This window comes from Ascidia mentula, chromosome 9, assembly GCF_947561715.1.
Source record: "Ascidia mentula chromosome 9, kaAscMent1.1, whole genome shotgun sequence".
NCBI classification, from domain to species: Eukaryota; Metazoa; Chordata; class Ascidiacea; order Phlebobranchia; family Ascidiidae; genus Ascidia; species Ascidia mentula.
The window spans coordinates 12,567,764-12,581,112 of NC_138574.1; the positions used below are offsets into that span (position 1 = coordinate 12,567,764).

At 39.6% G+C, this 13,349-nt stretch overlaps 3 protein-coding genes across 3 annotated transcripts in view; 2 read left to right on the forward strand and 1 right to left on the reverse strand.

Annotated features, from left to right (window-relative positions):
* LOC145913058 (GPI-anchor transamidase-like) overlaps positions 1 to 1,212 on the forward strand; it is a 35,881-nt gene extending 34,669 nt beyond the window's left edge. Inside the window, exons 10-11 of the mRNA XM_083000578.1 lie at positions 46 to 227; positions 896 to 1,212. Of these exons, the coding sequence (XP_082856704.1) occupies positions 46 to 227; positions 896 to 1,088 (375 nt within the window). The 3' untranslated portion in view covers positions 1,089 to 1,212. The remainder of the gene's footprint in view (positions 1 to 45; positions 228 to 895) is intronic.
* Positions 1,213 to 3,249: 2,037 nt separating this feature from the next.
* On the forward strand, positions 3,250 to 8,928 carry LOC145914046 (uncharacterized). The gene is made up of 6 exons (XM_083001824.1): positions 3,250 to 3,442; positions 3,772 to 3,941; positions 4,806 to 4,906; positions 5,966 to 6,091; positions 7,036 to 7,912; positions 8,119 to 8,928. Exons 1-6 carry the CDS (start codon positions 3,280 to 3,282, stop codon positions 8,311 to 8,313), a joined length of 1,632 nt encoding a protein of 543 aa, XP_082857950.1. The 5' UTR covers positions 3,250 to 3,279; the 3' UTR covers positions 8,314 to 8,928.
* Positions 8,929 to 9,656: 728 nt separating this feature from the next.
* On the reverse strand, positions 9,657 to 13,008 carry LOC145914613 (uncharacterized). The gene is made up of 11 exons (XM_083002432.1): positions 12,900 to 13,008; positions 12,653 to 12,701; positions 11,944 to 12,416; positions 11,425 to 11,525; positions 10,952 to 11,078; positions 10,835 to 10,892; positions 10,602 to 10,760; positions 10,406 to 10,537; positions 10,181 to 10,340; positions 9,947 to 10,017; positions 9,657 to 9,885 (listed from the first exon to the last, which is right to left on the reverse strand). The coding sequence occupies exons 1-11, from the start codon at positions 13,006 to 13,008 to the stop codon at positions 9,657 to 9,659; spliced, it is 1,668 nt and encodes a 555-aa protein (XP_082858558.1).
* Between the last annotated feature and the right edge of the window lie 341 nt (positions 13,009 to 13,349).

Genomic DNA, 13,349 nt, shown 5'->3' on the forward strand with positions numbered 1-13,349 from the left:
AACAGCTATTCAGAAAAGTAACCCTATGTCCCGTCGTTTTTGCAGTTCAAAGTCTGTCCACCAAGCCAATGCATCTCCACTCCCGGGGTCTCCACTGAACTATTCACCCGTCCAGCTTCCGAAACTCTCATCTCGGATTTCTTCGGAAGTGTTCGGGATGTGGACGTCACTGATTGGCCGTTCGTTGCGAAAACGAATCCAGAGTCTGTCAACGCAAACAATGGACTGTAAGTTTCCCTAAGTGTGTTGGTTTCATTTTTCACTACCTGGTGTGCATAAGTTATGGATTATCCTCTGTCTTGAAACGTTTTTTCGAAAACAACGGATCACAAAGTCCTAATGAACACCAAAAATCGCATGAAACAACTATTGGTTCGAAAAATTAAATATCTAAGCCAGCGATACCTTACTGACAGGGTTGGTCCAAGGAAATTTCAGGGTCTAGGTATATTTGGTCAATGGTACAAAGACCGGTCCTGCTTGTTTTGTCAGAAGATATAAAAAAAAGTGTTCTAGACTGTAATATCGTTTGTACGTTTTGGAAAGACACCGTGAATCACACGTTGATACATCTAACATAAACTTTCGTAAACCACCACGAATATTTGAACCGATGATGTTGTTTAGCGAAACATGTTTTCTTGAAACTAAAACTGCGTTTTCGACACGAGGTCATTTTATATTGTAATTTTAAACCAAGAATAGTATTACATGTTTTTTCTTTTTTGCCAAGTCGTTTTCTCCTAATCTGCCTAAATTTTTGATCTGAAACTCAATACCGCTCGAAGCCGGTAAAAACAACGCACTTCAGAAGCTTGGAAAGCCATTCACGGAAGCTTCCTTTACACACAACGCCATTAACCAAACGCCGCTTCAACCGTGTTTGTTTTTGCAGACCTGGGAACAAAGGTGGCAGTGAGTCAGCAAGGGAACTCTACTCATATTCCGAACAGTTTGTAACGCGAAGCGGAGAGCATTCCCAGAAAGGCGAAGTGGTGGAAAGTCCCCGGCATCCCCTGGCAGGCGTAGCCGCGTCTATTTTCATGTGTTTTGTCGTTGCCACCATGGTGAAAACGTTGAGTTCGTGAGGCCTTGAGCGCACTGTTTACCTCTTTGGCGAGGCTATTCTTGTCCAATAAATATTCGCGCACGTATTCACCGGCCGACGTGTAAAGGTGTCGTCTGGTGAAGCGTGTAGACGGCAAATCTGAATTTTTGCTTTTGTTGTGAAATTGGCCTGTGTAAAACTCAATCGTAAACAGTTGTTACATTGATTTGGATCAGTAGTAATCGCATAAGCTCATGACGATAGACGCTGCGAATAGAAAAAAACAGCACGATCACGCCTCTCAGCGTTAAGCTTCTTTGTTTTTTGCGCTCGTTAGGTGGCAGGCGTAATTTAAACACGCCTAATTAAGGATTGGGGTTTTCCAGTAATGCAAGACTCGTTTGACTTGGCACCGAGGTAAAGAAATTAAATGTTGGTGCGCTATATCACTCTTCAATGAAGCATATTTTCAAAGGCGCTTTGGGGAAGTCCAATACACTTTTCGTGGATCACAAATTCTACATTGTATGCCGCGGGGTTGACAAAAACCAAACCGCTAGAGACCATTTGTCATTTTATAAGCGCTTGCCATGCGGGACAATTTTTTTCTTCTGTAGCAACTGTCACCGAATTTTGTTTACTTACTGTCAGTGAGTGTGACTCTCACGCGTTCGTTCTTTTTAGACAAAATGTTTGTTGAAAGCGGAAACAGCGTTTCATAAATCGTAAAAAAGCACAAAACACAAAACAATATTAAAATTAGTAATTTGACAATCACTATACCAGGGCTTCTCAACTTGTTTAGGTCTCTTTGAGCCCCTCCTCGTAAGACCTATTTTTAGGTGATGTCCCCTATACAAAATGAACTGATTGAGGAGTCGGCAGCGAAAAGTATTTATGTCTTATGGACCCCTCGATAGGTCACTGAGGACCTTCGGACCCTAGTTAGGAAACCACTATACAATGACACGCGTTTTGTCTTCCTACAAACACTTTTAGTTGTGATGACCGAAGCAAGCGCTTCCGACAAAATATTAATTAAATCAATATTACTGTCGTCACAACTATCATGTGCTCTAAATCTCGTTAGTTGCTTGCCATATTTGGAAGCATGGTTCACGTCACGATATTTTGTCGGCTCCTGCGCACTTAGCATGCCTATGGCCCAAATTTCCAGGGAAATTCTGGAAACGCGTGGGGGCGTTTTTTACATCACATACACGGCATTCTTTGGTACGGTTCGCGTGAAGCGTGGGCAAACGGAAAAAACTCATCGCTTCCCCTCTTCGTCATTCTGAAACAAGGCTAATTTAGTTACTGATAAATAGGCTGTTTTGTAACCGTGCGTTGTTCTCTTAGAATATAACTGGTGAGGTAATGGGATTGGTGAGCGTTTTTCGGAAACGAAAGTGTGGAAATTGATTCAAAAGTATGCTGGTATGCATCAAGTGTCGTTGGTGTAAAATGAGTTATTATTTAAAAAAGATGGATCGTGCAATTGTAGATGGATCATTTTGTGACATCATCTTATCGACTTAAAGTAATTAAATGTTACACATTATGATCAACTTGCATTTTTTGCAAGTATATGATGATCGTTTTGCAAGTAGGCAAGTTGCAACATATTGGTCTTGCAGTGTAGTGGAACGTCGAGGGTGTGAGGAGTATATAAGGTGTAAGGCTCGAGCTAACAATATACTTGTCGCGTGAATCTCTGACTAATGTGTAGTGAATCACGTGTTATTTACAAACTGGTCGAAACAATCATTATGAGGGCAAAGACTACAGTGGGCGGAACGTTGTTTTGGAAATAGATGTTGCATTATTTGTTGCAAATGCACTTAGTTTCACGAGAGGTATTAGTAAAGGCTTATGGTTGGTACGTAAGAGTTTAGACGGGTTTCTTCAAAGAAACTTGACAAAGTAATTTTGCAAATGGCAGACTATTGCAAGGAATTGTGTAAACCTGTTGTTTTAAGTGTTGAGGGAAGGTACCTGAATACTGTGTACTGCTAGAAGTTTTCGCTTAAAATAAGAAACATGCATATTTATAACCTGAAATTGATAGAAATAGCTTTCATGTGTTTCGCCATTTGTAAATTATATCCAGTATTATACAATATCATCTGTTTGAATTTTCGCTTGAATTTGCAACGATCAGTAACTTAGTTGACGTTGTTCAATGTATGTAGTGTCACACCGACAGTGGAAACCTATAGGAACGTTTAAGCATGGTCGTAAACAACACTGTCGTCACGGGCACGGAATTTCAAACCGAATTTGCGAACTCAACCCGTGGGTTAGAAGGGGATCCTGATATTTGCATCTTCGCCCAGGAAATTTCACTTGTTGTGAACGTCATTACGTTGATCGTCGGACTAATCATTATAGCAGGTGGGAACATATTATTTCTTTTGAAGATTACTGATGTTGTCAGGCGTGTTCGTGGTATAACATTCTCCTTTTTGAGAATTAAGTTACATCCTGAAATAAGGGGTTGTATGACAACCAAAACGTCGCGACAAATCAATATTAATGCCAGAAGAGCCATTTTGCATCATGTTTCAAAAACATGTCTGACTTGAAACTCAATTTAAGTTTAAAAACATAATTCGGTCTTTTTCCTTAGCTTTGAATGAAATATAGATTAATGCAGATGTAAACCCATTAGGATTTATACCTAAAACCCATTAGCCCACGTTTAAAATATACCTTTTTTGCAGGCAACTCACTCGTCATATTTGTGATTTTGCGGTACCCTGCAAAAAAGTTCACCCCACTCTATTGGTTGCTTTTCCATCTCGCTGTTGCGGATCTCTGCATCGGTCTTACTGTGTTTTTCTGGTATGGAGTAGCTGAGATTTTGCAATTCTCAGTCACACTTACTGTGAAGGTTAGTATTTAAAACATTTTTAAGGCGATTGGCAACAGATATATGGAAACATAGTTAAAAAAAACTGTTTCATAACCCTTTTGAAAAATCGAACATTTTTGTGGGAGGAGCTCTTCTGGAACTGTGACACAAATTTTAGAAAGCTTCGCAATAGCGACTTTATGTTACAAATATTGCCAGAAGGCCCGTTCTACAAGTTACACACTATTTGTGCCAATCAATGTTGTCGCATAAATAGGCGTTTAATGATAGTTACCGCGTGTCAGGCAATCGCAATTGAACCTCTATCTTCTTGTAAAGGACGTGAATCACGCACAAGTGGGTCACTTACTTACATGACGTCATCTTGTGGACGTATACAGCTATGTGAGGTCAATAGGGTTGAAGTAACATTTTGAAATGCGTGGTGGATTTGTCGAATTGGGAAACACCAAAGCTGTCATTTGTGTTCAGATTCAAGTGGTTTACAGTTCTTTACTAAAACATGCTATTAAAGAAGAACACCAAAGCTGCGCCAGTTGCGTTAATTCTAGACGTGTTCTTTATCCAAACGTAAATCCAAAATTTTCGTTAATGGTGCTTGGTACTTACGTTCTTCGACAACTTCTGCTTTGCCTTGCCGTAAATTTTTTCCCGTTTTTTCCCTAAACGCGTTTAATTGCAAAATTCCCAGTGCATTTACGGGTAATCTTTACCTGCAGCATTTACGTGACGTCAAACCATTGTTGAGTCATAACAATCAATACTACTCATCCAAAATACAAAATAATTTTTTAACTTATACTTCACAGTCATTATTTCAACATGTCGACAATGCTGTAATCCTCATCCGTCAAGAAATCTTATCATTATTGTTTGTTGCAGGTGTTTCTGTATGGAATTAGCATCGTTGCTGTGATAGCTTCGTTTCAGGGTTTGATGATGATTGCATTTGACCGATACCTGCTGATACTTCATACTGTCAGGTAAAGCAGGCCTTCCCAAACTTTATTCCTTGGGGCTCTTTTTAAATCAATTAAAATATTCCACGACCAACATATAATTGACAGTCGTTTAACTTTTGATATTTTGTTGAACAGTAATTTTAACGAAGCTGCTAAAAAACTTTACGAGCTTGTATAGTGGTCTATCATTCGTGTCTAGAGGCGCAGATTGTGACTTAGTACAGTTAATGTTATAATTTATGTGAAATTTATAAACTATCCCCTTCTCAAAAAATTAGTCGCGACCCCTGTTTGGGAAGAAGTTGGGTCAAAAATGCAGTTTTGGCAAATGAGGGTTGCTTGCATTACACTTCGTTGAATAACGTGTCACTTGGCCAATTAATTATATCAAATATGTTGTTCTTATGCCTCTAGGTGTAAAAAAAATTCGCTACATTGATGGCGATCATAATTGTTAAAGTATATCAACTGTTTCTTGCTACGTGCGCGAAATTTTGCAAGCAATTTAGTCACATCACGTTTGGCATCAGAACAAATCACATGTGATCTAACTTTGGATGTTGCTCCGGTTTTATAATTTCGGTATCTGGTGCGACCCAAAATCATAACCCCGACGAATATACGAACACGCCCTAAAATTAGTGCGTTTATGCTGGAACGAATCCCTCGATTGGCTTGCAAGATGATTAATCATTGCAAGCCAAGTAAATACAAGTTCATATCCAAACACTGATTAATGTAAAAGCCCTTTCTACGGACGAAGAGGTTTTGGCGCGAATAGTCGGCCATGTGATATAAATTGTAAACTGACACACTGCGTGCAAAAGGGTTGTCGACCTCTTATCTATAATTTCAAATGCAATCGTTGAAATGGTTTTTGCAAGGCGAATTGCGGGTGAAGTGATAAGTGATGAGAAATGCATTCTGTTCCATATGTGTTGTACTTGTTTGAAATTATCACATAATTTTGGAAAACTCAGAGTTTTAAGTACAAGTTTGCTAAAAGCAGACAAATGGTATAATACCAGCATGGTCCAATAGGTTGCATTCTTGGCTTATGTTTCAATTCGACTTTTTTAGATACAAAACCATTTTCACAAAGCGACGAACTGTGGGAGCGATTGTTTTTATGTGGGTATTCCCCGCAATGATACAAGTGGTGGCCCCGATGTCGGGATGGTCATGTGTGAGTCTTTGCGACTGCAGGTAAATATTTTGAATAGTAATACCATCAATATGCTGTTGAAAAGGTTTACGCTATGTTGTCATGGAAGTATTATAGAGTATCAGCAAAGACACGCTGATGATAGGTAGGCTACTTTGGAACTTAATTTTTTTATGTACAAACATTTGGGGAGTTGTAACAACCGCAACGCTCAAAATTGGTTTTGTTTCTGGCTGGTCAAAAAGATTTGCAAATTTAATTACAAAGAGTTCGTGGAATTCTGAATCGGCATAATTTGCCTGCGCATTCTATTTCCGCATTAGGTTCATTCTAAGAGCGACCAAAGTTCCTTTCGCGGCCGTGATATCGGCATGGGCGGATATTATATTTTCTGTAGGGATGCGGTTTCTGTCCAAAAACTCATCGTGACGCATAAATGGCAATATTTTGTCGAGCAGAGAGTCAAGCATTCGCCAGATAAAACACGTGGGTAATGAATAAGTATCAATCTCAAGGCAATCCTCTTGTCTGTCAATGCAGCGTTTTTTATTCCAGTGTTATAATATACTATAGCGATCTTCCTCTCTTGCGTGTTATACAACTTCCTCTAGAGTTTCCAAATTTCCGATGTAAATTTTGTGAGTCATCCCTGGGGTTCATAAATTTACTGTATGACTGACTGAGTAACACTGTACCCTTCGTAGTTATCTTGCGTCCCGTAATTAGCATTATTATTAGCAGTATAGCAATTAACCAATGATAGTCAAGTTTTTGATTGGCGTACGTGCAAGTTTATTTCAGCCATGTTGAAAAACAACTTGTGTTAAAACTGATACCGTTCGGCTTGGTGCGTTTTTCAAACACATAAAATCAAAACTGCCAACTCAGCAAAACTACCAAGTCTTGTGTTGAAACCCGACACAATATGACTTATACTGGGGGGAATTTGAATTCAAACAAACCGTAATGGAATTTTTTTTTACAGAATCCACAACATTAACTCGGATGCGATGTATTGCTTCGACCCCTCTTGCTCCCAAAACCTGCCACCTGTAAAATCACTCCAGCTCTTCCTCGCCAGTTTTTTCTCCTGCTTAGCATTCATCATCACGATGATTCTCTACGTAGTCATGTTCTACGGAATACATAAGCAGTCAAAAAAGCTACAAAGTTCAATGGCGAACAGTCGCAAGGCTTCCAGCGGGAGTCTGAACACCCAGCTGACTCCCACAGCGGACAAAAGCCTTTCGCCCACAACTCCAAGCTCTTTAACCTCGAATAAGGCAAAAGCCGCTGGATGGAGCAGCACCAATGAGGGCACACGCAACAACGCGTTCCAGTTCGACACTTTTAGCAATAGTTTGAGTCAAGAAAACACGAATTCTAACTCTGATGAGACGCGCGTTGTTGAGGAAATCGACAATGTGTTTGAAGCTCATAATCCTCCCACTAAAAAGTCCCATAACAAGTTACACGCCCCACCTCCCACTCCTATATCTCCAGGATTTGGCAACCCAGTTTTTTATCGGGCCAACGAACCCCCCACGCCCACCAGCCCAAAACCAAACGTCCTTGAAGAACCAAAGGTTAAACTTAGACCCAAAAGTTTGGCCCTGAAGCAGAACGGCCAAAGGCGCCAGTCCATTACCCAAAGCGTAATCGGCAGAATAAGGCGATTGACCCAAAGCAGAAGACGGCAGCGCAGCAGCGCCAACAGGAGGCGAGATGTTCGAGTGATGAGATCCATGTTCATTATTATGACGGTGTTCGTGGTCACAACGTGTCCGCTCATGGTGTTTATATTGTACACCTACGCCAACAACGACAGAAAGCTGAAAGAAATTTTCAACATCCTTTTGCAGGTTAAATAATTTGATTATACAGAATATAGTAGTATATAACATAATAATGGGTTAAAGAGTTTGCCTGGCGAGCTGGTACCACTTGGTTTATCACTATTTTAACATAGATATATAGCAAACCATGTGGTAACTCTTTCTTGCATGTACATTCATTAGAAAGTGCATTCAGTTACGTACTTCAAACTTACCGAATGCCTTTTCTTCAGATTACAACACTCAACTCACTACTTAACCCGTTCCTGTACTTTTCGCGAATCCCAGCAATGCGGAACAAGCTAAAGAAACTAATAAATGCCAACAGCTTTCTAAGAAAATGGAAACCAAGAACAAATAGGCCAGCATCCCCTGGTACCAACAGAACTGAACGTAGTGACAGCTGGGATAGTGGGCAGTCAGAATAAGTCACAAACTATCGCCATTGTGTGAGGCATTGTTACGTCATTTTAAAGAACGTGCGGATTGTTTGAAGTTTAAACCGAAGGGTTTCGACTGATTGTTTTCTCTTCGAATACATGTGCATGTATTTCCGAAAATGTTAAAGGACACTGGACTGGAGATAACTTATCTTTACTGTGTGATTTTACATGGCATTCCTGCTTTAGTTCTTACAATGTGTGAGAACTATACGATAACGAGAAATAAGAGAGTGATATTCTGTACAGCTCACACTATACTTATTGTCGCTTACATCATATAACCGCTTATTGTGCAATTTTGTCACTATTGATATTTATAACATTTTGTAATACTGTCGGCTTCTTGTGTAATGCGCGAATGTCTGCAGTTTTGTTTTTTAAAATATCATTTTTTTTGTGTTCTCTGTATATTTGCTGTGAGATTAGTCCGAAGAGATTTTAGTATATTGTATCTTAATGCTTCCATGCCGCTACATACAGTTGGTTTGAAATTATTGCATCGTTGTTGATATATTTGCTTTCTTCTGATTACCATTGTCACGTAGTGACGTCATCCCACAGATGCTGCACGTGGTCAAAGCTGTTCCACTATGTTCACTGACCGCAATGTTATTTAACAAGTTTTTATTGGTGTGAGGTTCGTGAATGCTATTGTAGCGTGTGAAGAAGTGTATAAATTTGTAAGAAACACTAAGTAAAAATAACAAATATAACAAAATATCCTGGTAATATTGTTTGAAGAAGATGGATGCTTAGGACTCATCTCAAGCTCGTTTCACAGTGACTGACAAAAGAACAAACCTCAAGACGGAATGTTCAAAATAACATACGGTTCTGCGCATTTGAAAGACTATAGAAATTTATGCAATGGTTCAATCTATCCACAAAAAAGCAGCATCTTCTTTGTGAAACACGGTGCTGACTTTCCCGGAAAATACTACTACACCGGGGCACAAAGTTTTTTCCAAACTTGACCCACATATAAGTCTGTGTAAAACAGAAATCTGTGCGAATTATAATGATTAGGCGTGAACAGGGCAACCACCTGTTATTTTTGTTTATATATTTAAGTTGAAATACTACACGAAATCGTAGCGTTAATATTCGCACAGATTTCTATGTTACATAGGCTTATATGTGGATCAAGTTTGGAAAAAACTTTGTGCCCCGGTGTAAAAGTATCTACCGACTTTCCCCGATGTCTCAATAATAAAAAAAAACAAAGAAAATATCCGTAGTTTCAAGGCCACTTCGACGTTGATGTGAAAAACGTAAATAACATTTTCTTTGCGCAAAACAGGGGAGGATATTTTACACTCTTGGCACTTTCACCGGGGACTTTGGCTTCTTTTAGATGCGCTCGAGCTTGGCCTTATACTGGATGAGCTTGAGTGTGGTCGCCCAGAAGTGCTGGTCATGGATCCTGACCGAGACCTGGGATTTGCAAACTTTTGGTCGTACTGATCTCTTCCTTTATACCCGTTTACATAACCGAACTGGGCATCGATGTATTCAAACTTGTCATCAATTCCAAGACCTCGGCCTTCTTCGTCAAACCTTGCAAATGAGGAACACAATTGAAAGTGTCTAAAACTGTTATGAAATCCTACAATCTTACCTCATTTTGTGTGTAGCTGGATATAATGTGTGGTCTGTCATTCTATTCACGTTTCCAGTGCGGGAAACGCCCTATAAACATGACTAAATTAGGAATGGTAAACCATCATCTTCTGCAGATTGTGGGTGTACCATACACACTATTTATATTTGAAATAATGGCAGGAAAGGTGTAGAACGTTTAGTTATAAGTATGTTGCTATTGAAGAACATCCATCAAGGCCAAACAATTTACCGTTATTCCGATAAGCTCGGGGGCTTTCCCTATGACGTTGTTATAGATTACTTCTCTTCGTTTTCTTTCGTCTTTTATCTTTTTGCTGAGTATCCGGTCAGCAACTTCGTTTAGGCAATTCAGAAACATCTCAAACGTTATCAAGCGTTCACCCTTGAGTCTGTAGTTAAAAAAACACTTTAACATCCACGAGGCCATTGTATCACAAATAACACGTGGTCATACTTGTGACGCGAGAAAATGACGTCAACGTCGCCGACCAAAATGCTTCTGTTATCAACGAACTCGCAATCTCGACAAAGCTTCGCCCAATTCTTATTGTTCATCTCTTTTCCTTCGCTGTTGACCTCGCCGTACCTACAAGGTCACATTGACGTCACTGTGTTACGTCATATTCGTGTAAAGTGCTTTGGGACATTACCGTGCAAATCTGTAGAAAGCGTTTTCCAAAGTTTCTATGATCGGGTCACGTTCGGGTTTTTCTTTTTTCGGTTGTTCGGCGCTAGATGGCGGTCGAGGGGAAGGCGAACGTTTTCGCGGTTTCGGTTTCTCGACGTCATCAATGTACTCAGTTACGATTCTGTAAATATCTCCAACTTTACAAGCCGAACGATAATACTTCGAAACCAAAAAAGGTAAATTTTAGATACTTACTTGGGAACTGTTTGCGGTTTCTCAGTACCTTGCGTTGGAGTTCGCGAAACGGGCAAATCTGTTGTAATAACCAAGTTTAAATTTGTGAAACATAGGTGAAGCTGCTTTAACTCTAACCTGCTTCTGTGCCCGTTGTTGCTGTTTTTCTCGCGTGTTTTGTATTTTTCTTCCCCCGAGATACTTGAACGCTTACATTTGAGCGGGTAACTTGATCATTGTCAGTTCCAACGGAAACGTCGACCATCTGAAGGTAATGCGTTATTACTGAAGCATACCAAATGCAAGCGCATACGTATACAGTGTTTGTGAACAGTCATAAACAGTAGAAGTCCTTACAGGCGCAACGAAGTTGACGTTTTATAATTCGGAGGAGAAAAGTTATAGCTAAAATGCTACTGCTTTAACAGACTTGAAACAAAATTCCAAAGCTATAAATGCTGCTACTTTTAACAGACATAATCAATGACAATGAAAAATTTGAGTAATGAAGAAGCAGCAGATTTTTGTTAAAGGCATCATTGTAGATTTAGGCGTTCATTTTTGAATCATTATTCCCAAAGTCAAATATTATTCTGAACCTATACACCTACTTCGACTTTATCATCGACCGCTTCCGTTGCAGCGTCACTCGTTTCCACGGCAACCGATACGCTGATGTGTTTTGCGCTATTTGTTTGACCTTCTGTCGTCACTACACATAAGTTATATGACAGTGTCCGCAACTTCAGAACTCATAGGTAAAGCTCGAAGCTTTTACAATGTTGACACACATTAGCTCCACAACACTGAACTTATGGCAACGCGCGCATGTGTGGTGGTTGCTAATTACACTGTTTTAAATAGGGATGCCCAAGTACACAGACTATAAATTGTTTATTAGGATGCGATGAACTCGGGTTAACTAGGCGACCCTCTTCAGGTTTACAAACTACTGAATGTTTCTTGATATCGAATTTTAAATCCTGATATAAACAACTTTTCGCATGTAGCGTCTTCTCTAAGAAATGACAACTAAACGTCGTAGATGTTAAACTTTAAAAATATGGAATGTAATAAGTACAAGACAAGACATAAGGATTTGACAAGATCGAGTGGGAATAACTATTTACCTTCTGTGGAATTTGGAAGCGTAAAATCCAGAGGCTGGATTCGCTCCACAGGTTTGGGTGACTGTTCCGAATCCGAATCCAGATCTGAATCAAAATCTCCTCCTTCGTTCAACATCGTGTTGGTTACTTTGCTTGATCGAACTGCGAAAGGGCTGGGAATGTTTCTTCTCTGTAGCGTCGGGGTCACCAAAGTAGAGTACCGAGATACGGTAGGCGAAGACCGACTTGTCAACAAATCCAACGCGCTGCGGTTTGTTAATGGTGACCCAGAAGGCCCGGATTGGATAGGTGAAACATAAGCTCTAGGTGGTTGATCATTCGACCTTGCTTGACTAGAAAATGCTTGGTTCGGACGACTGGACGTTTGGTAACCAGAGTATGAGGGGAAGATGAGTGTCGATCTGTTGGCTGAGTTATTCTGGTTATCATAATTATTCACCGTCTCTGTTTCTCGAGTCAAAATCTCCTCCGAACTGAAAAAAAAACGGTTTCTAATTCAATTTGTAACTTTGTCAATTTTTCCTGTACAAAATAATTTCAGCAATATTTTCATTATAGTGTACGACCTATGTAGACTAGTTTTTGACTCTGCACATTGAAGTAAACGGCAAAACCTGTCTAGAAATGTCAAATAAGTCACAATGATGTGGAGAAAATATCTCTTTCTACCATTTAGCGATTGTATGAAAGCAATTGTTCCATTGTTTACCTTGTAACTACGTTAATGGCTTGCGCCGTCCCATTTCCTGTTTGCACTTCTAAAAAAAGAATGTTGATCACATCGTTTGAAAGTATACAGAAAGTGAATGCTTCAGAATTCGTTTTATATTTTTCTTCAGCCTTGGTCAGTCACGATGTATTTTTCCAAAAATTATTAAAAAAACAAATAATTCTTCTCTCGGTGTGATATTAGTTTGAATGATTGCGGATAACTTTTGTCACGACAAAAAATGTACCTCCGGCATTACCGACTGTCTCCGTTTTCATAAATCCGTTGGTTGTTTTCAGTTTACCCGTTTCATCTCCAACAGCAACGACACTTTTCTTTGAACAGCAAACGCCCATGATTTATAACGTGCTTTGCAGCTGTATGTATCTTATATCGCTACGAGCTTATCAGTTTCGTAATATCTGCCAAAGAGTATCAAATATTTACTTTAAACTCCATGATAACAAGGGAACAGAGAGACACTGCACAAGTTTTCACTTCACCGGGCTAGCGCAAATCTTTTGCTACCTTTAGCTTTAATGGCACAATAAATGCCGCAGAACCAAGTCATGAGGTGGAGCTAAGGTTTGTTACCTTTTCATTATACAAGAACTAAGCGACAACCAATCACCTACACTTCCTTGATTCTGAAATCCAGCAATTTCTTTCTGATCTTTATTGCTTTATTAAATCACAA

Bases quoted from the DNA above. Each gene is read 5' to 3' on its own strand.
- LOC145914613 (XM_083002432.1), bottom strand. From the start codon at position 13,008: ATGGGCGTTTGCTGTTCAAAGAAAAGTGTCGTTGCTGTTGGAGATGAA. The intron at 10,538-10,601 runs GTAATGTCCCAA...GTGACCTTGTAG, and splicing joins GCTTTCTACAGATTTGCACG to GTACGGCGAGGTCAACAGCG. The intron at 9,886-9,946 runs GTAAGATTGTAG...CTCATTTGCAAG, and splicing joins CCAGCTACACACAAAATGAG to GTTTGACGAAGAAGGCCGAG.
- LOC145914046 (XM_083001824.1), top strand. From the start codon at position 3,280: ATGGTCGTAAACAACACTGTCGTCACGGGCACGGAATTTCAAACCGAA. The intron at 3,443-3,771 runs GTGGGAACATAT...CCTTTTTTGCAG, and splicing joins CGGACTAATCATTATAGCAG to GCAACTCACTCGTCATATTT. The intron at 7,913-8,118 runs GTTAAATAATTT...CCTTTTCTTCAG, and splicing joins TTTTCAACATCCTTTTGCAG to ATTACAACACTCAACTCACT.